Source organism: Leptopilina heterotoma, unplaced genomic scaffold (assembly GCF_015476425.1).
Source record: "Leptopilina heterotoma isolate Lh14 unplaced genomic scaffold, ASM1547642v1 Lhet_183, whole genome shotgun sequence".
NCBI classification, from domain to species: domain Eukaryota; kingdom Metazoa; phylum Arthropoda; class Insecta; order Hymenoptera; family Figitidae; genus Leptopilina; species Leptopilina heterotoma.
This window is the reverse complement of record NW_025110901.1, coordinates 2,519,167-2,546,877: the sequence shown is the minus strand read 5'-3', so window position 1 is coordinate 2,546,877 and position 27,711 is coordinate 2,519,167. Positions and strand designations below refer to the sequence as shown.

At 26.8% G+C, this 27,711-nt stretch overlaps 2 protein-coding genes across 2 annotated transcripts; one reads left to right on the top strand and one right to left on the bottom strand.

Moving 5' to 3' along the window:
* Nucleotides 1-11,399: 11,399 nt before the first annotated feature.
* On the bottom strand, nt 11,400-18,140 carry LOC122500375 (autophagy protein 5). The gene is made up of 4 exons (XM_043609280.1): nt 17,822-18,140; nt 17,534-17,736; nt 14,704-15,026; nt 11,400-12,291 (listed from the first exon to the last, which is right to left on the bottom strand). The coding sequence occupies exons 1-4, from the start codon at nt 17,975-17,977 to the stop codon at nt 12,179-12,181; spliced, it is 795 nt and encodes a 264-aa protein (XP_043465215.1). The 5' UTR covers nt 17,978-18,140; the 3' UTR covers nt 11,400-12,178.
* A 3,723-nt stretch (nt 18,141-21,863) lies between these two features.
* On the top strand, nt 21,864-23,294 carry LOC122500376. The gene is made up of 2 exons (XM_043609281.1): nt 21,864-22,945; nt 23,050-23,294. The coding sequence occupies exon 1, from the start codon at nt 22,080-22,082 to the stop codon at nt 22,440-22,442; it is 363 nt and encodes a 120-aa protein (XP_043465216.1). The 5' UTR covers nt 21,864-22,079; the 3' UTR covers nt 22,443-22,945; nt 23,050-23,294.
* The last annotated feature ends 4,417 nt before the right edge of the window (nt 23,295-27,711 follow it).

Here is a 27,711-nt window from a genome sequence, read left to right as displayed (position 1 = left end):
TTATTATTATTAATCAATAAATAAATTTATCCAATATTATTTTATAAATAAATAATTATTGTAAAAATTGAGCAAATTCCCTTTATGCATTATTCAAATTTAAATTATTAAAATCAATTTCTTTTTAGAATTTTTTAAACCGATGCTAATATTGAGGACAATTGAAATCATTTACTATTCAAACGTTTTTCTTTTTTCCAATAAACTTCTAACATTTTTTTTATTATTTGTTTTATATTATTTTATATATGTTATGTTCAACAATAAATAATTTATTGAATAATTGAATGTTTCTTAAAATTCAATTCTTATAAAGAATTTTATCAACAAGTTTTTAAAAAAATTAAATTCTTTCGACGAATTTAATAAAATTTTTAAGAATAATTACATTTTCCCAGGAGTTCGATTAAAATTGTATATTAAAAATAATTGAAATTCTGCGATGAGTTTTTATAGTTGTGAAAATAATTGAATCCCTGTAAAAATGTTACTATATTCATGAAAATAATTTGAAACCTTTTCAAAATTCAATTATTTCTAAAAATTTACGCTTTAATGCCTTTAATATTGTAAAGAATTTTATTAAAATTTTTAAAAATAACGGAATTCCTGCTAAAAATGTTAAAATTTATTAAAAGAATTGAATTTTTGGGAAGAATTCTGTTATTTATGAAAAAATAATTGAATTTTTTCTAAGAACTTTATTTGAAAGTTTTGAAAATAATTGAATTTCTGCGAAGAATTTTATGAAATTTTTGAAAATAATTGAATTCTTGATAAAAATTTTGTTATTTTTGAAAATAATTGAATTTCTGCGAAGAATTTTGTTAATTATAATGATAATTGAATTCTTGCTAAGAATTGTATTACATTTTTCAATAATAATTGAATATCTGTGGAGAAAATTATGAAAAGTTTTAAAATAATTGAATTTCTGCAAAGAAAGTTTATGAAATGTTTAAAAATAATTGAATCATGTTAAAAATTTTATTTTTGAAAAAAAATTGAATTTCTGCGAAGCATTTTGTTATTTATAATGATAATTGAATTCTTGACATGAATTGTATTACAATTTTTAAAAATAATTGAATTTTAACGAAGAATTTTGTAAGAAAAAACTTTAAATAATTGAATACCTATACCAAGAATTTTGTCCTTTATGAAAATAATTGAATTCTTAGGAAGAATTTCGTTATTTATAAAGATACTTGAATTCTTGACAAGAATTGTATTACAATTTTTTAAAATAATTGAATTTTATCGATAAGAATTTTGTAAAAAAATTTTTAAATAATTGAATACCTATACTAAGAAAGGGTATAGCCGGATAAGTATGCAAAAAGTGCCCCCGCATGTATTTTATTCATAATTTATCCATACATTCCTACCCACTTAAAGATAACATTCTGAAAGTTTGAACTCAAAATTCGCTTTTTTGGGGGAGTTATGGAGGGGGAAAGAAAAATCAAAAAATGCGTTTTTCTCGAAAACTACTGAACCAATTTTAATGAAATTTAAATATGTTATAAATGTCAACAAAACAGTTTTAAAAAAAAATTTTTAATTTTTTTTTCAAAAAAATCCAAAAAAATTTTTTTTTTGAAATTTTCAAAAAAAAAATTTTTTTCTTTTTTTAAGAGCGACACCCGCCATTTTTTTACTATTTACTTGTTAAAGTGTCTTTTTTGAGAAAAAAATTTTCCTTAATTTTTTTTTGAGGTGCGTGATAGTGAAAAAATATAAAAACCACAAATGGGTTATGGAGTTATAGAGGGGGAACGAAAAATAAAAAAACTTATTTTTCTCGAAAACTACTAAATCGATTTTAATAAAATTTTAAGAGGTTGTAAATATAGATATGACGATTTTAGTAAAAAAAATCAAAATTTTTTTTTCAAAAAAAGTCAAAAAAATTTTCTTTTTGATATTTTCAAAAATTTTTTACAGGGTTATTTTTTGAAGTGAACACTTTTTCTTTTATTGTAAAAAGTACCTTATAATGTCCCCTTTAACATATATTTTTTCAAAATTTTTAAAAAATACAGTTTTTGATTAAATGGCAAAAACCATGGTCATGCTATTTGTCACGTACGGTAATGCACATATATGCATATGGGCAATTTGATGTGATAGGGTATAGCCGGATAAGTATGGAAAAAGTGACCCAAATATATTTTTCCTATTCATTCCTACCCACAAAATAACTTTTTGAAATTTTAAACTCAAAATTTTGAGTTTTTTGAACTTATGGAGGGAAAAAATCAAAAAACGCATTTTTCTCTAAAACTATTGTATGCATTTTTATCAGCTTTGGATTTGTTGAAAAGACAATTAAAAAGATCAAAAAAAAAATTTCAAAATTTTTTTCAAAAAATTCCAAAAAACTGTTTTTTAAAAAATTAAAAAAAATTTTTTTGGTTCTATTAAAGTGACATTTTTATGTATTTTCTCATTTCAGTCTCTTATGTGATCTACTTAATGAAAAAATTTTGCCTGATATGATTTCAGTGTGTGTCACAGTAAATAACTCAAAAACCCTACCCGGTACATTTTTATGTGGTTTTTCACCGTGACACACACTGAAATCATGTCAGGCAAAATTTTTTTATTAAGTAGATCACATAAGAGACTGAAATGAGAAAATACATAAAAATGTCACTTTAATAGAACCAAAAAAATTTTTTTAAATTTTTTAAAAAACAGTTTTTTGGAATTTTTTGAAAAAAATTTTGAAATTTTTTTTTTGATCTTTTTAATTGTCTTTTTAACAAATCCAAAGCTGATAAAAATGCATACAATAGTTTTAGAGAAAAATGCGTTTTTTGATTTTTTCCCTCCATAAGTTCAAAAAACTCAAAATTTTGAGTTTAAAATTTCAAAAAGTTATTTTGTGGGTAGGAATGAATAGGAAAAATATATTTGGGTCACTTTTTCCATACTTATCCGGCTATACCCTATCACATCAAATTGCCCATATGCATATATGTGCATTACCGTACGTGACAAATAGCATGACCATGGTTTTTGCCATTTAATCAAAAACTGTATTTTTTAAAAATTTTGAAAAAATATATGTTAAAGGGGACATTATAAGGTACTTTTTACAATAAAAGAAAAAGTGTTCACTTCAAAAAATAACCCTGTAAAAAATTTTTGAAAATTTCAAAAAATTGTTTAAGCTGTATATTGTACCCACTTGCGGTTTTTATTTTTTTTTAATATCACGCACCTCAAAAAAAAATTGGGAAAAATTTTTTTCTGAAAATAGACACTTTAACGAGTAAATAGTAAAAAAATGGCGGGTGTCGCTCTTAAAAAAAGAAAAAAAATTTTTTTTTGAAAATTTCAAAAAAAAATTTTTTTTGGATTTTTTTGAGAAAAAAATTAAAAAATTTTTTTTTAAAACTGTTTTGTTGACATTTATAACATATTTAAATTTCATTAAAATCGGTTCAGTAGTTTTCGAGAAAAACGCATTTTTTGATTTTTCTTTCCCCCTCCATAACTCCCCCAAAAAAGCGAATTTTGAGTTCAAACTTTCAGAATGTTATCTTTAAGTGGGTAGGAATGTATGGATAAATTATGAATAAAATACATGCGGGGGCACTTTTTGCATACTTATCCGGCTATACCCTTTGTTCTTTATGAAAATAATTGAATTCTTACGAAGAATTTAGTTATTTATGATAATTGAATTCTTGTTAGGGACTTTATTTTATTAAAAAGATTTGAAAATAATAGAATTTCCGTAAAACATTTGATATGCCAATTTTTAAAAGTAATTGAATTTCTGCTGAAAATTTTGTTATTTTTGAAAATACATTGAATTTTTACGAAGAATTTTATTAAAATTTTTGAAAATAATTGAATTTTGAAGAAGAAATTAAATATTTCTAAAATTAATTGAAAGTTTGACGAGAATTTTTGAAAAATTTTTTAACATAATTGAAAATCATTAAATTGAGGAAAATTTTTGAAAATAATTGAAATTTTGCCAAGAATTTTATTATTTCTAAAAATAATTAAATTTCTATGAAGTTTTTATTACTTATATGACAATAATTAAATGTTTGCGTAGAAATTTATCAAAATTTTTTTTTAAAGTATTTATGAATTCTTTTGGGAAATTTTATTAAAATAATAGATATTGAAAATCATTTATTTGATGAAAATTTATGAAAATAATTGAAATTTTGACAAGAATTTTATTAAAATTTTTTTAAATAATTGAAGTCTTTTGGAAAATTTTATTAAAATAATAGATATATTAAAAATCATTAAATTGATGAAAATTTTTGAAAGTAATTGAAATTTTGTCAAGAATTTGATTATTTTTGAAAATAATTGAATTTTTTTGAAATTTTTATTACTTATGAAAATAATTGAATTATTATAAAAAATTTGTAAATAATTGAATTTCGGTGAAATTTTAATTATTTTGTGAAAATAATTAAATGTTTGTGTAGAATTTCATTAAAATTTGTTTTAAAATAATTGAATTCTTTAGGAAAATTTTATTTAAATAGATATTGAAAATCATTGAATTGAGGAAAATTTTTGAAAATAATTGAAATTTTGCCAAGAATTTTATTATTTTTAAAAATAATTAAATTTCTATGAAGTTTTTATTACTTATGACAATAATTATTAAATGTTTGCGTAGAAATTTATCAAAATTTTTTTTAAAGTAATTGAATTCTTTTGGGAAATTTTATTAAAATAATAAATATTGAAAATCATTTATTTGATGAAAATTTATGAAAATAATTGAAATTTTGACAAGAATTTTATTAACAATTTTTTAAATAATTGAAGTCTTTTGGAAAAATTTATTAAAATAATAGATATTAAAAATCATTTAATTGAGGAAAATTTTTGAAAATAATTGAAATTCTTTCAAGTTTTTGTTACTTATGAAAATAATTGAATTATTAGGTATAAAAAAAATTATAAATAATTGAATTTCTGTGGAATTTTTATTATTTTGTGAAAATAATGAAATGTTTGCGTAGAATTTTATCAAATTTTTTTTAAATAATTGAATTATTTTGGAAAATTTCATTAAAGTAGTAGATTTATTAAAAATCATTGAATTGAGGAAAATTTTTGAAAATAATTGAAATTTCGCCAAAGAATTTTATTAAAATTTTTTGAAAATAATTGAATTTTTGAGAAGAATTTTATTAATTATATGAAGATAATTAGAATTTTGACGAGAATTTAAAAAAATTGTTGAACATATAATTGAATTTCTGCGAAGAATTTACGGACCTTTACGGGATTCACGGACCTATATTATCCTCGAGAAAATGATAGGCCCCTGAAAACTGTTCGAATTTAACTTGAAATATCTCTGTCAAAAAAATTATTCGAAAAGAATGAGAAATATTTTTGAAAAGCGTGGAATCTCATATATATTTGTATACGAAACGATAATATTGAGAAAAAAAAATTTGTACCAAAACTAAGGGACCAAATCTTAAAGTGATCTTAATTTTTAGTATCATTTTATTTAATACAGTTTAGTATCAATTTAATACTTTCAAAGAAAACTAACAGTTATTCATTACAGTAAAAATTCAACTCAAAGAATTCTAATAATTTTTCCAAGAAAATAACTAATTTCACTTTGTACAACAATCTATTTTTTATAATGATAAAACTGAAATGAAATTTTAAGAATAAATTACAATAAATTTTCAAGGAAAGAATTTCATAGTGACAATTACCTGCCCTAACATACCGTTAAATTAGAACGATACATTTATGCGGAGGCCTTTTGAATACGCTAAAGATAGTGGTTTTGAATGAGATTTCGAGAGGTTCTTGCATATGCGTCGTAAAATGAGATCATGTTGTTTTTGTGGCGTGAGTCGACAGTTAATATGTTTAGCTTCCCGCGTAGTTGCCAAGTCTTTGTAAGAAGGCAAAGGAACGCACGCACACATATATATAGCAGCTACGAGACATGACGCAAACTGCGGTATGCCGACAAAGAGAAAAGGAGGCAGTTCTCGTAAATTTTCACCACTTATATACCCAGCAGTGTCGAGAGCCGAGGAAATACCTAATATCACAAAAGAAATTTTTCTCCAAACTTGAAAATTTCTTTATTTTGATTTGCGCATTTTCGATGCTCGATCGATGCGAAAAAGAAATAGAGAAAATAGAAATAGAGAAATTTTCGATTAATCAAAATATTTTAGAAATGAAAAATAATTCAATTATTGGCGAGTGGAGTCTCTCTTTCACCTGTTTCACTTTAACCTCGAGTCCTCGACGGGCTCGAGAGGAGGCTTGAGTCATCGTTTAGGAATCTGATCGTTTTCTTGAGTCTCGCAGGTCTTATAAAGAGTATATTCTCGATCGAGGCATTCTGTTCTTTTTTTTATGATGATGAATTCTTATTCTTTGGATTTAGAGATAGGAATCTTTTACCCGTAGTGTTTAGGTGTGGAAAAAACTAGCGAAGAAAGATTCTATTTGGGATTATTATGCCGGACGGGTGTTAAAAGCCTAGGCCGCGCAGGTACATTTTAAGCTGGTGAGAGAGTCCAACCTGCAAAACACATTCATAATTGTTTGTGTAGGAATCTCGATATTGTATAGTTGGGGATCGTATAGTCAACACAAGTGACTGGTGTGGTCACCGCGCCACAACGGCTGGCAAGATCGGATATGTCCTTGAGTTAAAGGTAGGCGCAGCGATCGAGGACGTGGCAACGCAGCGTCATTTTTCCCCTCCCTTTGTCCGACACAGCCGGTCTTGGCAGACAGGGTGTCGCCAACTCGGTCGGCCTGGTCGTCCGGGTTTATACGTATTGAAAAAGAAGGGAACTGTGGGGGGGCAATGGGGAATCGAAAGTTATGGAGGAAGGGGTTTTTACGGAGAATCGCCTTCGAAATGGTGTGCGGTGCGCGGTGTGGCGAGAGGGCAGGGGAAAGGCTCGGCACAGATCAACGCTGCGTGGATCGGTCGAGGACCTACATACATTCACGCGCGGGGTAGCCATGTTTGCAAACCCGCGGCAATGGATGGCAGCAGCCCCCCTCTTCGCCCCTCGTTTCCCCTCCAGCGCTAGGCGCCCCAAATGTTCTTGTAACCAGAAACGCGCTCTAGACTTCTCGGCGCCCAAATGATGTCGACTCTTCTCTGCCTTCTTTCCTGTCTCGGACTCTAACTTCCAAGTGTCACATAACCATCACCAATAAAAGATTATTTTTTTTCTCCAGATTTTTTTTTATATTTTAATGAAGGATTATTTTTCCAATTTTTATAAAATTTAATTATTTACAAATTTTTGAAAATATTGACATACATATTTATTATTGACTTTTTCTTGATGTGCCACTATAACGAAAATAAATTTATTTTAAAAAAAATACGTAGCGACTATTTTATATTTAAATTTAAATAAATGATATAAAAAAAATATAAACTATTATTCAATTAAGGAAAAATTAAATTCTTATGACGAGTTTCTTTAAATTTTTTGAAAATATTGTTCTTTTAAATAATTTTAATTAAAAGTTTGGAAAATAATTGAACAAAGAATTTTTTCAATTTTTTGAAATAACAGGCCTTAGATCGACTTTAAGACACAAAAAAGTCGCTTTAGTCGATTAAAAATACAAAAAAAAATCGTTTGTTTAATTTTTTAAAGATAAAAGTCTTTCAATTATAAATCCTAATAAAAAATTTCCAAACAATTGATATATAAAAATGGAGGTAAGGTTTTAGTATGTCCTCAACAGTTTACCCTATTTAAAACTGGGCTCCAAATATAAACTAGTCACTATAGTGGGTTTCTAGTCGTTTTTGACACGCTTGTATTGATAGCTTAGAAATTCTAGTCTGCTTCTAATGATTCTGTGAATTATTCACTTTTTTACATCACTTTAGTTATGATAATCTGCATTTCACTTCACATGACTATGGAATGTTTTAAGTGAAACACTTAAAACTAGAACTCGAAAAACTCGTGCCCACGAGAAATAGAACCATGAACCTTGGGGAGGCAGGTTGGAATCACACATATTACAGTCACGCTAGGTTAGAAAGTTACTTAGGGCTACTTACCGTACTTATACCACTTAGGCTACTTAGTCTAGTTGGGATACCTAGGGTACTTAAGCAACTTAGTAGAATTGGGCTTCACAAGGTGCTTAGGCAACATAAGCTAATTAGGTTTGGCAGGACACAAAGAGTAGACTTAAGGTCCTCAACCTACGTTGGAAACTTAGGCTTCTTATAGTGTACATTCTTAGGCAACTAAGGCTTTGAAGGTAATTAGACTAGGGGTCATTCACAAACTACGTCACGCTTTTTCAGACTGATTTTAACCCCCTCCCCCCCTTCTTCACATTTTTTACATACAAAAACAAATTTTTTCCACACTTCGTCACACACAGCTCGACACCTCCCCCCCACCCCTAGGAGTGTGACGTAGTTTGTGAACGACCCCCTACTTCGGTTACTTAGACTTTTTAGGCCTCAAAACTCTAAGTAGTTTACTTAGGTCTTGAGCCTAAGTAACCTAAGTAGGTAACTTAAATTTTTTTACTTTTTTTTAATTTTATCACATACGTCCACTAGGTATTGATGTATACTAAGGAATAAATTTTGTTTTTTTTATTTTAGACTGTTAGGAGCGGCTCTTTGGGGGGCACCGCAAACTCTTACAAATATACTTTGACGCCCTCTACGAATCGTAAATAACGGTTAAAAAACGAAACAATTTTTTCTTTTTATAGTTTTTATATTGTACTTTAAGATGCAAAAAACGTTTTTAATATTTTAAATAAAATGACTGTGAAAAAAACATTAAAGTGGGGCCTATTTTTTGCCTTCGCAAACGCAAGAACGCCTTAAACTGTTTAGGCCTAAGACACCTAAGAATTCTAAGTATACTATTTAGGCTTGTTAAGCCTCTAAGTAACCTAAGTAGATTACTTAGGTTTTTTAGGCCTAAGTAACCTAAGTAGGTAACTTAATCTATTTTGGCTTAAGAGTAGCCTAAGTAATCTAAGTATGTTATTTAGACTTTTTAGGCCTAAATAATCTGAGTAGATTACTTAGGCTTTTTGGTCCTAATTAACCTAAGTATAACTTATAAACTTTTGAGGGTTTAGTAACTTAAGAAAGGATTTAGGCTACATTTGACTTTTGAGACCAAAATAATCTATATGTAGGTGACTTAGGTTTTTTGGGACTAAGTAAATCTAAGTAGGCTATTTAAGGTTTTTAGGCCTAAGTAACCTAAGGCATTTTGAGCCTAAGTAACATATGCAGTTGACTTAGGCTTTTTAGGCCTAAGTAGATTACTTAGGTTTTTTAGACCTAAGTAACCTAAGTAGGTAACTTAATCTATTTTGGCGTAACCTATAAGTAATCTAAGTAGGTTACTTAGGCATTTTGGGGCTACGTAATGTAAATAGGTTTATTAGGCTTTTGAGGTCAAGGTAATCTATGAAGGTTACTTAGGTTCTTTAGGCCGAAGTAATCTAAGTAGGTTTTTTAAGCTTTCAGGCCTAAATACTATAACGTAAGTAATCTAAGTAGCTTTCTTTGGCATTTTAGGCCAAAGTATAGTCTAAATAATTTACTTAGGTCTTTTAGTCTTAAGTAATCTATGTAGGTTTCTAGGCTTTTTAGGCAAAAGTAATCGATATAGGACGATTATGGAGCTTTTAGGTTTAAGTAGGTAAGTAGATTATTTAGGCTTTTTGGGCCTAAGTAGGTTACTTATAGGCTTTTTAAGCCTAAGTAGGTTATTAGGCTTTTTATGCAAGTAATCTAAGAAGAGTATTCAGGTTTTTTAGGCCTAAGTAATTTAAGTAGATTAGTAAGTGGGTTTAAGTAGGAATCTAAGTAGGTTATGTAGACTTTTTGGGCCTAAGTAGGTTACTTAAGCTCTTTAAGCCTATAAGTAGGTTATTAGGCTTTTTATGCCTAAGTAATCTAAGAAGAGTATTCAGGTTTTTTAGGCCTAAGAAATGTAAGTAGATTAGTAAGTAGGTTTAAGTAGGTTATTTAGACTTTTTGGGCTTAAGTAGGCTACTTAGGCTTTTTAAGCTTAAGTATAATCTAAGAAGGGTATTTAGGCTTTTTAGGCCTAAGTAATTTAAGTAGGTTTAAGTAGGTAAGTAGGATCTAAACTGGTTTTTTAGGCTTTTTAGGCCTTAGTAGGTTACTTAGGCGTCTTAAGCCTAAGTAGATTACTTCGGTTTTTCAGGCCTAAGTAGGTAACTTAAGCTATTTTGGCTTAAGTAATCTAAGTAGGTTTATTAGGTTTTCGTTATAAAAGTAATCTACGAAAGTTACTTAGGTTTTTTAGGGCCTTAAAAATCTAAGTAGGTTATTTAAGCTTTTTAGGCCTAAGAAACGTAATAAATCTAAGTAGGTTATTTAGGCTTTTTAAGCCTAAATAACTACCTACCTTTCTAAGAAAGGTATTCGTGTTTTTTAGACCTAAGTAATTTAAGTAAGTTTAAGTAGGTAAGTAGGAATCTAAGTAGGTTATTTAGGCTTTTTGGGCCTAAGTAGGTTACTTAGGCTTCTTAAACCTAAGTAATCTAAGAAAGGTATTCAGTTTTTTTAGGCCTAAGTAATTTAAGTAGGTAAGTAGGAATCTAAGTAGGTTATTAAGGCTTTTTGGGCCTAAGTAGGTTATTTAGGCTTCTTAAGCCTAAGTAATCTAAGAAGGGTATTCAGGTTTTTTAGGCCTGAGTAATTTAAGTAGGTTTAAGTAGGAATCTAAGTAGGTTATTTAGGCTTTGTAAGCTTAAGTAATCTAAGAAGGGTATTCAGGTTTTTTAGGCCTAAGTAATTTAAGTAGGTAAGTAGGAATCTAAGCAGGTTATTTAGGCTTTTTGGGCCTAAGTAGGTTACTTAGGCTTTTTTGTCTTAAGTAATCTTAGTAGGTTATTTAGGCTTTTTAGGCCTAAGTAATCTATGTAAGTTACTTAGACTTTTGAGACCTAAGGAGGTTACTTAGACTTTTTAGTCCTAAGAAATCCATTTAGGTTATTTAGGCCTTTTTGGCCTTATTATTCTAAGTAGGTTAATTAGTAATTTCAGGCCTAAGTAATCTAAGTAGATTACTCATGCTTTTTGGGTCTAAATGACCTGAGTAGGTGACTTAGGCTACTAGAGCTACTAAGCCTACTTGGTCCACTTAGTGTACTTGGACTACTTAGTCGGATTAGGCTACTAAGGCCATTTAGGGTACTTAGGCGACTTAGACTAGTAAGTCGCCCAATAAGTTCGATAAGATTTTTTTTTTCTTCTTTTTTTTTAATCTGAAAAACTGAAGAGAAAGTAAAAACTATACTACAGTATAGTAAGTCCTTTTTTATGCTGTTTAAGGGAAAGTTTTATTAGCAATAAATTTTATACATTGAAAGATGTAATACATTTATTTACAATTTTTAGCAGAACATTTTAGCGTATATAATTTTTTTTATTTTTACAATCCTCACTTAATCTCATAAATTTCCATGATTTAATAATTTAACACACACATACTCGCGCAAAACTAATATTAATCGAACAATTCATTTTTATATAGAAACAATTAAATTTTTATTTTTCACACTCACATATACACACCTTTTCATTCTAATGAAATTTCTCGAACAAGTAAATAAACTTCAAGACTGTTTAACAACATTGAATGAAATTAGCGTCACCACAAACTAAAAAAAGAAGAAAATTTTATTTTAATAGAAATAATTTGTGTTAATTATCAGTGCTTCAAAAATTTCTTTTCATTTTCACTAACACGATAGATTGCAAGATTTAATAAATATAAATTTGAACCACATTTTCATTTACTGTAAACTTTATATATAATTTTTTTTCAATCTAGTCATATTTTAAAACTCTGTTTTAGAAACTAAATTTCTTTCAACAATTCAGTTATTTGTATTTTGTATTTTTTTACTTTATGATGAATGAAATGTATATAGATTGAAAATTTAGAATTCTTCAAAATAAGTTTATAAACTTGAGAGTTTTACAAATACGTTGTAAAGCAGATATAGAAAAATAAAATATAATTTGATTTTTTGTTACTACCGATGGTATAACCTTATCAATAATGAAAATAAGAACATTTTCTCGACTTTTGTTTAATCGATTAACGTTCATGAAAGTATTGCTACATTTATAGAAGTGTTACGAAGACACTAAACATAAATGCAAAAAATTATCAGGATAACTAAAGTGTTCTGAAAGCCATTGAAGTGGTGTTTCCTGAGGTGGTAAAATTCCATGTATTCGAATTTGTGCTGTAAAAAATTACATATTACATAATTAATTAATTAATTTACTAACATGCCTCAGATCGACTTTAAGACACAAAAAAAGTCGCTTTAGTCGATTAAAAATCCAAAAATATCGAAAAAGTCGTTTTTTATAAATAATTTTAAATTCAAACTTTTAAAAAAAATTCAATTATTAACTTACTTACTAATTAATTGTTCTTGTTTATTAATTTCAAAATTTTTAATAAGATTCTTCGCAAGAATTCAATTAATTTCAATTCAATTATTTTCATAAATAATAATATTCTTCGCAAGAATATTCAATTATTTTCATAAATAATAATATTCTTCGTAGAAATTCAATTAATTTTATAAATAGAAAAATTCTTTGCAAAAATTCAATTATTTTTAAACAAAATATTACTAACATTTTATAAACGAATACAATTATTTTCTAAAATTTTAATAAATCCTTCAAAACAATTCAATTATTTCTTTAAACATTAAAATGTTTAAAAAAAATTCAATTATTTTTTAAAAAATCAACAAAAAAATTCAATTTTTTATTAATTCGTTATAAAATATTTCAAAAGAATTCAATTATTTTCTAAAATTTTTAACAAATTCTTCGAAAAAAATTCAATTATATGTATAAATAGTAAAATTCTTTGCAAAACTTCAAAAATTTTCAAAAAAATTCCACGAAAAAATTCAATTACTTTTTTAATTTTTTAAAATATTTTTCAAAAAAATTCAATTATTTTCTAAAATTTTATTAAATTCTTCTCAACAATTCAATTATATTTATAAATAATAAAAATCTTTGCAAAATTTCAATTACATTAAAAATAAATACAACATTTGTTAAAATCATTTTAAAACAATTGATTTTTGTTAGGATCGTTTAAAAATAATTTAATTTTTGAAAAATATAAATTGAATTATCAAATTTTTTAAAAATTTTAATTAAAAATTTTCACAATAATTGTTTTCTCTAAAATGTTAAAAAAAATTCTGTAAAATTTTAATGTTTGTATTCTGTTTTGTAGCTAATATGTACAATTTGAATTTTCGGAAATCATCTATTTTTCTTTTTAAAGATATTAGGGTAGAATGTTTTCCAAAATTTTAATAAAGAAATTCGTAAAATTAACTTTTTAAAAATATTTCTATAAATAATTTTTGAAAGACAATAGTTTTACAATTAAATACAATTAAAAAATGTCCAAAAAAATTGAAATTTGGTAAAATCTTTTAAAAAATAATTTAAATTAAGTAAAATCTTTGAAAAATGATTGAAAATTTGATAAAATCTTTTAAAAATAATTGATTTTTTAAAAAATACATATACAAAAAATAATCAAATTTTTCGATGAATTTTAATTTTAAATAATTTCTCAAAAATTCTAAAATAATAAATTGAAAAAAAATTTAATTTACTGTGCTCGAAGGTAATTGAATATTAAAAAATTATGAGAAACTAAATCTAAGAATTAGTTTTTTATTTAAATATTTTAATGTAATTTTTTGAAAAAAATTGAACAATTTTTGTATAATTTAAAGAAAAATCATTTTTTTGGAAGAATTTTAATTAAAAATTTTGAATATGATTATTTTCTCCAAAAATGTTCAAAATAATTCTAAAAAATTTTAACGTTATTATTTTGCGTTTGTATTTGAATTTTCAGAAATATTCAAAATATTAAATATCAAAAATGTTGAAAATAATTGAATTTTAAAAAATTAGAACAAAATAATTCGGAGATTTACTTTTTTTAAAACTATTTTAATATTATTTCTAGAACCTAATTTTCATTAATTTTCATTCTTATTGCATTTACACTTGAAGATTATTCATTAAAATCATTGAAAATTCAATTATTTCAAAAATTTACAATTAAAATTCTTTAAAAGTTAATTTTCAAAAATTGTAATAAAATACTTGAAAAAATGATTTATTTTCATTTAAATTTTACAAAATTTCAATTATTCAAAATCTTTATAATTTTATATTTCAAAAATTAATTAGAAAAATTATTCAAAAATAAATTTTCAAAGATTTGTCTATAGTTATGCTTTTCACAGTATAAAAATCGAAATAAGTTGTATTTTATACTAAAAAATATGGTATTTCATCGCAAAATTTGGAAGAAAAGTCGAAAATGTCGGAATTTTTTAATATAAGTCGATAAAAGTCGCATTATTTGAAAAAAGTCGAAAAAATCATAATATCTAAGGCCTGTATTTGACAAAATAGACAAATAATCGTTTACTTGAATCAAGTAAATTTCTTCTCAGTTTAATTTAAAAATTAAAAATAAAATAAAATTAAATTAAATAAAAAAAATATAATAAAATAAAAAATAATAAAATTAAATAAAATTAAATTATTAAATTTAATTTAAAAATCGCCAAATTAAAAAAAAATTCACGAACCTTCTTCTTTGTCTGGTAAAACTTCGTGCACTAGATCTTTCAGCGTTTTCCGATGACCCTCCTCACTAAGAGGTTTCACTAATTTTTGAATGTAAATTTCATCATTTATATAACAGCGAAAAGGTATATATTTAAAGCCTTCATCAATACTGGGTTCCATTAATCGATGATTAACAGCCCAAAACTGATCGAATTTATCATTCAGCAATCCAAGCCACAGTTGATTATGATCCTTTTTCTGCATACTAGACACTACTTGGCCTCGATGTTTCAGGACGTCAGCCTCCTTTATGCAAGAGAGAAAATACGCTTCCACTGCTTCTCTAGAAAATTTTAAATTATTAACATTAATTATTACAACCTAAATTCTTATACACGGTTGCCACTAAAATTTCATTTTGTTTTTCTCTAATATTTCACTAATTTCATGTCCTTAAATTTCTGAACGTTCAAATGAACAAAATTGTATTTATTTTTGTTTCAAATTTTTTAGAATAATATTGTGTTACATTGCATAAAAATAATTTAAAGAAAGTGTTTCAATTAGACTTTTAATTTCTATTTCAATCAATAATTTTGGAAAATATAGAAAAAAAATATTTACATTGTCAGGGTTGCCAAAAAAAATTTAATTTTGCTTTTCCCTGATTTCCAGACGAAATTTTGACTTTTTCCCTGACTCACAAGAATATTCTAATTCACTCTAAAAATTATTAAATACTCAAAAATTCTATTACATTTTCTTACGAATTTCTTAAATTGTAAAATTATTCGCAAACATCAATAACTAAATTTTTAAATAAGTACTTAATTATTACTTTTCCATAGGAATTAAAATTCTTCAAAACATACAAATTCAAACATTTTTAAAATTCAACAATACTTATAAGAATATTATTATAAAACATAAAGATATCAATCACTCCGAGTCTTCGACTCGGAGTAATTAATATCTTCATGTTTTATAAAAATTTAATTCTCCATAAAATTTTTCAAAAAAAAAAAATTATTTTCAAAAATTATAATAAAATTCGTTCTTGCAAGAATTCAATTATTTTCATAAATAATAAAATTTTTCACAGGGATTTAATTATTTTTAATACAAATTTAAATAAATTTCTCGAAAAATTCAAATTATATTCAAAAATTCTTTGCAAGAATTTAATAACATTTTACAAATGATAATCATTTTTAAATAAATATTTAATAATTTCCATAAAAAAATTTTATTTTACAATAGGAATTAAGATTTTCAAAAATTTCAAATTAAAAACCTTTTTGAAATTTCAACAATTTATAAGAATATCTTCATGTTTTATAATAATAAAAAGATAACCTATATAGTGATAAAATCATTATTTTATATTATGAAAATATTTTTACTATAACTTCTTTAAAATTATTTTCATCATTTCACTTCAATTATACTTTTCTACTATTTTTAACTAAAATTCTTCTTTAAATCAATTATTTTTAACAATTTTCAAATTCGTTTGTTTACAATAAGTATTCAAATTTTACGAAATTTCGATTATTCGGAAATTCTTCAATTAAATATTAATTAGAAAATAAAATCTTCAAATAATTTTTTAAAAAATTCAATTAAACTTCTTAAAAAAATTAATTCTCCAGAATTGTTAGTTAAAAGTATGAAAAATTCAGACTTTCAAAAATTTTGAGTTGAAACCTTTTAAAAATTCAATTATTTCTAAAAATTCACGACGTAATGCAAATTCTGTCAAATAAAATTTTTATGAAATGAAAAAATTCTTGTTTTATAGAAATTGGATAAAATAAAAATTATAGTAAATAAAAATCGGCAAAAATAAATTTCGATTAAAGAAAACTTTTAACATAATAAAATTCTGTCTTTCAAAAATAATTAAAAAATTGTTTCAAAGAATAAAAAGGCGCCTCCCATTCAATTATCCAAAGATTTAACTGAAATTAATTTTTAAATCAATTTTCAATAGGAAATTCTACGAGAATTCAATTATTTAAATATAAGAATAAATGACTGTTTCTTTAAATTGAATATATCAAAGAATTTTATCAACCAATTTTTAAATAATAATTAACTTCTTTCGACGAATTTCAATACAATTTTTAAGAATTTCAAATTTATAAAAATAATGAAATTTGTGCGAAGAATTTTATAACAAATTAAAAATTTTTTTTTTTAATTTATGCAAATTTTATTTTAAATAATCAAATTCCTGTGAAAATTTTATATTATAAAAAAATTTTATCAGCATATTTTTAAATAATTTAATTCCTTAGACGATTCTTAATAAAAATTTTAAGAATAATTACATTTTTCGAGGAATGCGATTAAAATTACAGTTAAAAATAATTTTGCGATGAGTTTTATTACTACTAAAAATAATTGAATTCCTAAAAAGAATTTATTATTTATGAAAATAATTGAATTTCAAAAATGAATTTTATTATTTATTGAAATATTTGAATTTTCGAGAATTTAAAAAAATTTTTGAATATAATTGAATTTCTGCGAAGAATTTTATCACTTTTAAAAATAATTGAATTTTTCAAAAATCAAAGTTCATTAAAATTTCTTTTTAAATTAATTAAAAATTGAAATTTTCTAAAATTTCAAATTGAAACCTTTTGAAGTTCATCTATTCATGAAAATCATAAACGCAACTATTTTTAAAATTTAATTAATTTTGAAATATTTAAGTAAAATTATTCATTAAATAATTTAAAAGTAATAATGAAAAGAAAAATTTTGTTCATTTCGTTCAGGACTTAATCTTATTTAACGTACAATTGAAAACTAAAACACTAGATAAATAAATAAATTTCATACTTATTCTGACAGTGCATTAAAACGTTCTCTGGAAATTTATCGAAATGAACAACAATATTCCATGGCAACTGAATATCGTTACAATATAAATCTAAAAGTACTCCTATGGGAAAGTGCCATTTCAATGGTGTTCCATTAAATTCAAGCCACATCTCATTTTCCTGTTTCTCTTGTTGAATATGTCGCATAAAATGTTTTCGTACCTAAAAATTTCATGTTGATAATTCAAAATTGTAAAGAAAATAGAAAAATTTCTATTCTTGTTTGACATGTGAGTTTTTTATTTACCTTATCAGTGCAAAGAGGAAAATAACTTAGTCTTGGCACCATCAAATAAAATGGATCTGGAGCTTGAAGTTCAGACACTTCTTCCGAGTCTAATTGAAAGCAAACGGGAATTTTTCCCTCCCATATTTCACGCAACACTTCCCGATCGTTCGCCATTATGTATTTTATTTATAATCTAGGTTTCTATTTACTTCAATTATTGTGAATAAATAAAAAGCACAAGTTGAATTATATTCTCGATGACATTTTGCCTAACATTTATAGGTTATGTTGACGTTTGTCTAGAATGAGGGAGAAAGGGGAAGAGAGTGAGAAGGAAAGCGTATCGTACATTGTTAAAGAAGGAAATTTTTCGACAATCTTCCAGATGGTAACTATCAAAATTCCTCAACGGCAAATTTCCCCAAGCGGCGTTTGACCCAATATGCTATAGTGAGTGCTGTTTTCGAGGATGTTAGGGAAATCTGTAAAAATGATAAAAATGTAGTTCTGAGAAGTCCGCGAGATGCCGATATTGTCTCCGTTTGTGTGTTTATAAAATTGACATTGTCGTAGATATTTGGAGAATTCAGAAAATAATATGAGTGGTGATTCAATAAATAAAGTGTTAAATTATTAAAATTAATTAATTAGTATTAACAATCAATGTATTTTTACAAAGGAAATTGCATGAAATTGCGTGACAGGGGGAGGGAGGGGGTCTAAAATCCCAAAAAATTACGTGACATCATTTGTGAACGCTCCCTTATCTACAAGAAGTAGGAAAAGTAATCTAAAATGTTTTAGGCACGGAACAAAAAAATTTTTCAGCCTGCTAAAATTTATACTTAACTGCCTTTAGATAATTTCAAAATTGGTGTTTCAGTAAATTTTCTTTAACAGAAACAGTTTGTGTATCTTATTATTAAAAAGGTAAAAAAGAGTTTCTGGGAAGGAACAAAGTTCTATATTGATAGGACAGGCTATATTTTTTTCTCATATGCATTGTACAGAGTTGCTACTAGCAAGTATAAAAGTGGAATCCAAAAATTGTTAACAGGGAGCAAAGTCGTCCAACAATTTATTAATAATAATTCATCAACTTAATAAGTTTGAGGATTAGAAAAATTTAAAACTTTTAATTTATAAAGGACGGGTAATTTTATTATCTCACGCAAATTATACATTCTTTCTACTATATAGCAACAAACAAATTAAAATCCAAAAATTTTCGACAGAGAGCAAAGTTGTCCAACAATTTTTTTTTATAAAATTTAACATTTTGATCAAACTGAGAATATTAGAAAAATTGGATAATTTCAATTTTTTGGTAGTAGGAAATTTTTTTCAGGCTCCGAATTGCTCAGGCGTTTATATGTCAAGTAAAAGGGTGCAAACGAAAATGTTTTGAAAGGGAGAAAAGATGTCCGACAATTTGTTTCCAAAAATTGAACATTTTGATGAAACTGAGACTTAAAAAAATGAGATAATTTCAATTATTTGGAATCAAGATATTTTCTTCAGGTCCCGAATTGCTCAGCTGCGTGTTATGTATATAATGTGCTATTAAAAAATAATTTTTTGTATGAATATTATATATAATATATATATATATATATATATATATATATATATATATATATATATATATATATATATATATATATATATATATATATTTTGAAATTTCGATGAATCCGCTCTTTGCCGAACCCAGAGTCACGAACGAGGACGAGGCGGAAGATGATTCCATATTTTTTTTTGTTTTTTTTTTTGATTAATTTTTTTTGTTTTTTTATCTTTTTAATTTAACAATTTTTTTATTTTTTTAATTTTCTAAATACCTATATATTTATCTCTTTTTTAGCACGATTGTGCAAACGTTAGATGTTTGTTTAGAGCACTTCTTGGTTTTTGGCATTTTTTTTGTTGTTTTTTTTTAGGACCACCTTTTTATTTTCTTTCTTATCGTTCCCTAATTCCTTGCGGCTTCCATTTCGCTAAGGATTTTCTTCACTTCCAAAAATTTGTTTTTATAAGTGTAAAAACATCTTTGCACATGTAATTTTACTGTTCTTTCACTATAGGTTATCATGAAGTTCTTACATATCTGATACCAAATACAATTTTCTCTCTTGTACGATTCCTTTCTCAATCTTTCAACAAGAGTATCTGTAGCTTCATTGGGAAATAAAGATTTAATCCCAGAAGCTACATCATCAGGTGTGAATCTCATTTTCACAACTATAAAGATAAAAATTGTGAACTGAACTTGCAGGAATGTCGTGTAAACAAAACAAACTTAACCTCAATTTCGTAAGTAACAAGCTTTGCGGAACCGGAACAGGATTTCTTTATAACGTGCATGCGCACTATAATCCAAATAAAATTTTATGATTTGAAAATGTAAATACAATTTAAAAATTTTGTATTCTTATTTATTTTAGATAGTAATTGATGATAAGAAATTTCATCGAGAGCAATTAATAATTTTGTAATGTTAAAAATCCAAAAATGCTTGACAGAAGCAAAGTTTTGATTTTTAAATTATACTTCCTTGTAGAAAACAGAAATGCGCATCTTTTTTCCTTTGTCTTTTTTTATAGGATAAAAACTGTAGATAATAAAATTTGTAAAATAACAATTAATTGTAAATAGTGAACGGTCGGTAATAGGGTTTTTTTACCTTCGACGAAAAAAGTCTGTGGGGAATTTTGATTTTGAAAATACTTTCAGTGAGACATTTGCTTATCATAATATAAGGAATTTTTCTGGAAATTTGCAAACTAATTCATTCAGAAGTTTCGAAAATATAAGCGTTTTTCTAAAAAAGCGGGTGACGCGTTACCGCGTCTACACGTGGAGAATGATTCAAAGAAAACGGACTCGGAATGAAGATTGTTGGTTAAAAACTGTCAATAAGGTAAAAAGAAATACGGTATGTATTTAAACTGTAACAGATAAAGGGAAACAAATATTATTTAAAATTAATCTTTTATAACATAAAATTGTTGTACTTAAGAAAAAGAAACTTTTAAAAAATTTCTGTGAAAATATTTTTTTCATAATTTGAAAATACTTAGACAAAAAACTGTTAGAATATTATATTTAATTTTTTTCCTTTATTGGTCAAATTAATAATGTTTTAAAACTTTTACTTTATTTCATTGTTTAATATTTTATAAAAATTACACCCACCCTGTCACACGTTTTATTTAAAAAACGATAATAGTTATATATATATATATATTTATTTATTATAATTACTGTTTCACTAGAAACGTCTCGAAAAATAAAAAATAAACGGTTAAAATCGTCTGCTTACATTTGAAGGACGGCTCAAGGACAAGACAATAATGAAACTGTAGAACAAATATTTCACTTTTTTTAAAATTATTGTACTTCTAAATTTTTGAATTTTTAAGTAAAATAAAAATATTATTAATTATATATATATGTATATTTAAAGTTTTGTTTTAAATTGAAGCAGTAAGTAATAAAACAGCCCTGATCGTTCCACGTTCATTCAAGATATACTTTTAATCATTCTCCACGTGTAGACGCGGTAGCGCGTCACCCGCTCTTTCGAAAAACGCTTATATTTTCGAAACTTATGAATGAATTAGTTTGCAAATTTCCAGAAAAATTCCTTATATTATGATAAGCAAATGTCTCACTGAAAGTTTTTCAACTTCAAATTTCCCCACAGACTTTTTTCGTCGAAGGTAAGAAAACCCTATTACCGACCGTTTACTATTTATAATTAATTGTTATTAACAAATTAATGATTTTTCAAAATTCCTTTATTTCGTAGTCTTTTATGTATCCTAATAAGTGTGCATACCAAATATTAAGTGATTTCATTAATAATTGTCAAAGATACGACGATTTATGGTTCAAAATTTAATTAAATTGATAAAAATTTTTTTTAGTTTTTTCCATTTATTATCTACAATTTTTATCCTATAAAAAAAGTCAAAGGAAAAAAGATGCGCATTTCTGTTTTCTACAAGGAAGTATAATTTAAAAATCAAAATTTTGAATTTTAATTTTTTGAACATTTTGGGTCGCTTGACTAGCAATAGCGTGTGCAGTGGAGCGCTCGGCGAGTTCTTCTTCCCGACTCCTCAATTTGTTAATAATAATTGTACTTCTTCCTAAGTTTGAAGATTTTCGAAAGTGTAAAATTTAAATTTTTAAAGGACAGGTAATTTTTTTAACTCACGTGAATTATACTTTTTTACTCCTAACGAGTAACAAATTACAATCCAAAAATTATATGAAGGCGTATAAGTCCATTAAACAGTTTGTGGAAAAAGTGAAGTACTTGGCCCTTCTGCCTGCACAAAATATAGAAACAATTTTCGAAGAATTGCTTAAGGACTTGACTTCAGAGGATCAGGTTCTTCTTCTTCTTCGTGGCACAGAACATACGTTTACATCCGTGTTATCAATTCTCGACGATTTCATTGGATATTTTCGTCGACATTGGCTGAGGATAACAACTCCTGCGAACTTCTCAGTCTGCAGGGAGAAGAGGAGGACGAACAACGATACAGAGCGGAATAATCGATCGTGGCATGAATTCGTAGGAAATCATCCACGATTTGTAGACTTCACCGGTATGTTGTATGCTATTTAGCGATTTGGTTGAAAGGACATTTAATCGAAAAATCATTTGGTCGACTGAACATTTTATCCAATAGTAATATGGTGGAAAAGAAATTTTATCAATAGAAATTTTTATAGAATATTAGCTTAAAAAACATTTGTTATAAATAAGACAAAACAGTATAAACAAAACTGAATTTCACTTTTACATATTCCAGATTCGTTAGTTAGGTTTATCAAGAATACGCACTTAGATTATGAACAGAGGAAAAGGAATAGTAGTTCTCAAAGGCGATTGTCTGAAAAGGAGAAGAGACGAGAAGGCATCATCAAAGAAGGATGGAAAAATTTGTCAGAATGCGAATTCCAGACACAGAGGGGACGTAAAGAAATAATTATGAATTTCTTGACCAAGTGTACCACGATAAAAGATAATTGTCTAGAGACTCACAAATCCTTTATAAATGGAGGTAATATTTTATAAAAGAAAAAATTCTTATTCAAGGTCCAAGAAGACTAGAAACAGGAGGTGAGGTAAGTATCTATTTTAAAATAAAAAAAAATAATGAACATAAATAAATTTGTATCTTGATTTTTCTCTAACTTTAATTATTAAAATAAGAATGTTCTTTATTAAGGAATCTAAACATATGTGGCTAGAAGCTATGGGAGATAACCTCAAGAGAGAAAGAGGCAATCGAGTCAAGAAGTGTTTATTCATTTGTGAGCAACACTTCACAGAAGATTGTCTTAAACATGATCCGAGAGAAATATTGAAGGATGGGAATGTAACTGTCATGTCACAGCAAAATTTTATTCTTTTATATATAAGTAAAAAAAATTGTTTAAAATAAAATTTATTTTCCATGCAGTCAGATGTTGAGTCCTCGTCACCGCCAATCTCACATCTTGTAGATCCGGTAGATCCTGTGAATAAACAAGAATTGTTACATCGTCCACAAAATGCGATCAAGCAAATAGAATTGTCACCTCGATCGCGTAGAGAAGTTGATATTGCAAATCACATTATGACACTTCAGGATTCTATTCCATTACATGAACCCACTATTTCTCACAATTCTAATGTAATAACGGAAAAAGTCATAAAAAATTATACATTAATTGATTTGGTAAAAGATTGGATTTCAAGGGACATTGCAGTGTTTTCTAAGTCGTCTTCTTTTTGCGTACATGGGAGATCAATCGTGTATAATTATTCGATCGATTTTGGTAAAAGAAGATATGAGTGTCGTAGTAAGTAGATTTACAATTATTATAAATGAAAATTATTTTAATTACAAATTAAAGTCGGCTTTGTAGTAACATCAATATCTAGCATTGAGGTGTTGAAATTTTTATGCGAATACTGTGATTATACTTTTTTAATGACTGCACGTCTTAATCAAGATGCTCTTGAGGTTGGGAATTTTTATGAGTAACATATTGTATCATGAAAATAATGTGATAAAAAAAATTTATTATACGTTTTGTTTACCTTCTCCTGATAATTTTTTTAGGATATGTTCGGAATTATTAGAGGATGCTGTGGGGAACACGATAATCCTGATCCACTTTTGTTTATACAAGTATATCGCCTAGTGAGCTTTTACTTATTGATTAAACCTCCTAAAGATTTTAATGTAGATGGAATAGAAATTTTCGAAACCCTATTAAATGAAAAGGATTCAGAAACAAATAAGAATAAAGAAGATTGGAGAGAAGCCCTGAATTTAATAATAGAGCGTGGTGAAAATAATGAGACGGAATTTACAGTCAGACACGAGCATGATATTATAGCGTCATGGGGACAAATGAATTTGTGCAAGCCTATTTTTCAGGCTTTATATGCAGAAAAATTGAGAAGTGGACAAAGTGTAATAACTGTATATCATCCGTTACAAAACCCAACGCAGATCTTCCTCGAAATAAAATGATAAATAATATCAACAAAGGATATCTAAAATTTCCATCGGATTAGAAAAGTCATAAATTTTTTTTTAATTTTAAAGTCTTTTGTGTTAGTAGTAACTTGAGTTTTACTAAAAATGAAAATCAAATAAACGTTCTTTGACATTTTTCAAAGTTGAAGAACCAACTACATTGGCGCCGATTTCGAAAAAAATCGCATCAGCGTCATCAACACTAAAAAGTGGTGCAGAAGAAGTGATTTCTCATCGAGCAGGTATGAATCAGTTATTAAACCAGTCCCAAAACTCAAAATTTTAAAGGCAAAAGAGTATGGTAATAATGAAATTTATATAATGAAGTAATAGTTGGATATCACAGTCAGTTTTCGCTTTTTATGAAATATTTTTAAGAACCACTACCTTATATGGTTAAAAATGTCCAATGTAATACTACTACAAAACACAACTGACGTTGCTACCCTACTGTTCGTAATTTCGTTCGTAAAAATAAATATTTAAAATACTTTAATAATTTTTTTGTATTTTTACAGTAATAATAAAAATGAGCAAACAACAAGAAAAAAATGAGAAGGAAGATAAAAAATAATTCTTGGCAACATTATGATATGGCAATTGCATGCGAAAAGCTTACATAAGTAAAGAAAATTTATATTACGAGAAAAAATGTTTCATTATTTATTCCCTTTGAAAATAAATCCTTCGCAAATGCGTGATGCTTAGAAACATGGGATGTAACCCAAGTAGAAATTTGTCATGGAGCGACTCGATTGTTCAAGTTACTGGACAGTTTTTGTCACGGACGCTGATTCTAGGCAGACTGGTAAATAACTGTGAAGTTACTGACCAACCCTCTTCGTCAAACATTCAAGTTGAATTTGATATTTGCTAGACATAACTTATGTCTAATTTTTTTAATGATATTTCTAAGTTTGTCGTGTCGATGTCACTGCAATAATGTCTAATAACTGGACAGCTCGACTGATTATTTGCTTTAATTATTATTATTATTATTATTTAATTAATTATTTTATTAATTAAAAATTTAACTAATTTATAATTATTAATAAATTAATTATTAACCAATTAATAATATTAATTAATAATAAATTAATAATATTATAATATAAAATAATAATAAATAATAATAATAATAATCCCCGCCGATGGTTGTCCACTACCGAACATCATCGATGTCTTTGATGTGCTGGGAGAAGCGGGCCCACTGCCAAATGTCTTTGATTTCTTTGATGTGCTGGGAGAAGTGGATCCACTGCCGAACATCATTTATAAGAAGAGAAGACAGGGTTCCTACAGAATCTGGACATCATGGAAATGGTATGGAATTTTTAAAAGGCTTCTGGAAATCAGGGAAATCATGGAAAAGGCCTGGAATTTTTAAAAGTTTCTAAATTTTTCCTGTTTTCCATTTTTTTTCTTCAATAGAAATTCAATTAGAAATTTTAAGATATAATATATATTTTACGACGTGGAAATTAAATTTAAAATTCCACTGGAATTACCTAAAAATTTGACCTGGAACTTTCCGAAAAGCCAATTTTGCAAAATGTCACTTTTTCCAAAAACTATTTTTGCGAATTGCCATTTTTGCGAATCGCCATTTTTACGAATTTTCAATTTTCCGAAAAGTCATTTTTGCGAAACGCCATTTTTACGAATTATCAATTTTTCGAAAAGTCATTTTTGCGAATTGTCAATTTTCCGAAAAGTCATTTTTGCGAATTCGCAAAAATGACAATACGTAAAAATGTCGATTCGCAAAAGTGACAATTCGCAAAAATGGCATTTCTCAAAAATGACAATTCGCAAAAATGGCAAATCATAAAAATGACAATTCGCAAAAATGACTTTTCGGAAAATTGACAATTCGTAAAAATGGCCATTCGCAAAAATGACAATTTGCAAAAATAGCTTTTCGCAAAAATGACAATTTGCAAAAGTGACATTTCGCAAAATTGGCTTTTCGCAAAAATGACTATTCGCAAAAGTGCAGTTCGGTAAAATGACATTTCGGAAAAATGACATTTGGGGAATAATCATGCCTCCCGGATTTTAATTTGTTTGTTGCTAGTAGTAAAAAGAATGTATAATTTGCGTGAGATAAAAGAGTTACCTGTCCTTTATAAATTGAAAGTTTTAAATTTTTTTAATCTTCAAACTTATTAGGTTGAGGAATTATTATTAACAAATTGTTGGACGACTTTGCTCCCTGTTAACAATTTTTGGATTCCACTTTTAAACTTGCTAGTAGCAACTCTGTACAATCCATATTTGAAAAAAATATAGCCTGTCCTATCAATATAGAACTTTGTTCCTTCCCAGAAACTCTTTTTTCCCTATTTAATAATAAGATACACAAACTATTTCTGTTAAAGAAAATTTACTGAAACACCAATTTTGAAATTATCTAAGACAGTTACGTATAAATTTTAACAGGCTGAAAAATTTTTTTATTCCGTGCCTAAAACATTTTAAATTACTTTTCCTACCCAGTGAGAAATTTCTCACCGGTCCAATATCGGTCCAATATTGGGAGCCAAGAGACCGATCATCGGTCCAATAAAGGCTCCCAATATTGGACCAATATGGGCTGATGCTTGGGATGTAACGGCATCGCCAATCATCGGTTGTTAATATTGGTCCAATATTGGCCGAATATTGGCAACCAAGAGAAAAAATTTTTTTAAATAAATTTTTTTTAATTAAATAATAATAATAAAAAATTAATGTTTATAATTTTTTTGTTTAATATATTTATTTGTTTAATTATTTATTTTTAATAATTCATGTAAATAATAAATAATTTATTATTTATAAATTATAATTATTTAAAAATGCAGCAGCTATTAGAAAATAGCATTCTGCAAAAAAAATTCTATCATTGAAAAATCAATGATAGGCGAGAAAAATCCGCGTCTTTAAATAGATTCGCAGATGATAGACAAGAGATATCCGCGTCATTAAACGGATTCGCAGATATACTCTGGTCTCGCGACGAATCTCTCGATACTTATATACACTGGAGTCGCCGTGTCAGTTGCGAGAACGGTTACAGCGTCCCTCTTTCGGCGGAGATAAGAATTGTCACGTAAACTGCGGGTAAAATAAGGCCGTCGGTAAAGCGATTTAGCAGTTAACGTGACAATTCTTATCTCTGCCGCAAGAGGGACGCTGTAACCGTTCTCGCAACTGACACGGCGACTCCAGTGTATATAAGTATCGAGAGATTCGTCGCGAGACCAGAGTATATCTGCGAATCCGTTTAATGACGCGGATATCTCTTGTCTATCATCTGCGAATCTATTTAAAGACGCGGATTTTTCTCGCCTATCATTGATTTTTCAATGATAGAAT

Excerpts from the sequence above, each read along its gene's own strand:
- LOC122500375 (XM_043609280.1), bottom strand. The coding sequence starts at position 17,977 with ATGGCGAACGATCGGGAAGTGTTGCGTGAAATATGGGAGGGAAAAATT. Across the intron at positions 17,737-17,821 it reads TTCCTCTTTGCACTGATAAG|GTACGAAAACATTTTATGCG; the intron begins GTAAATAAAAAA and ends TGAAATTTTTAG. Across the intron at positions 15,027-17,533 it reads TTAATGCACTGTCAGAATAA|AGAAGCAGTGGAAGCGTATT; the intron begins GTATGAAATTTA and ends AAAATTTTCTAG.
- LOC122500376 (XM_043609281.1), top strand. The coding sequence starts at position 22,080 with ATGAAGGCGTATAAGTCCATTAAACAGTTTGTGGAAAAAGTGAAGTAC.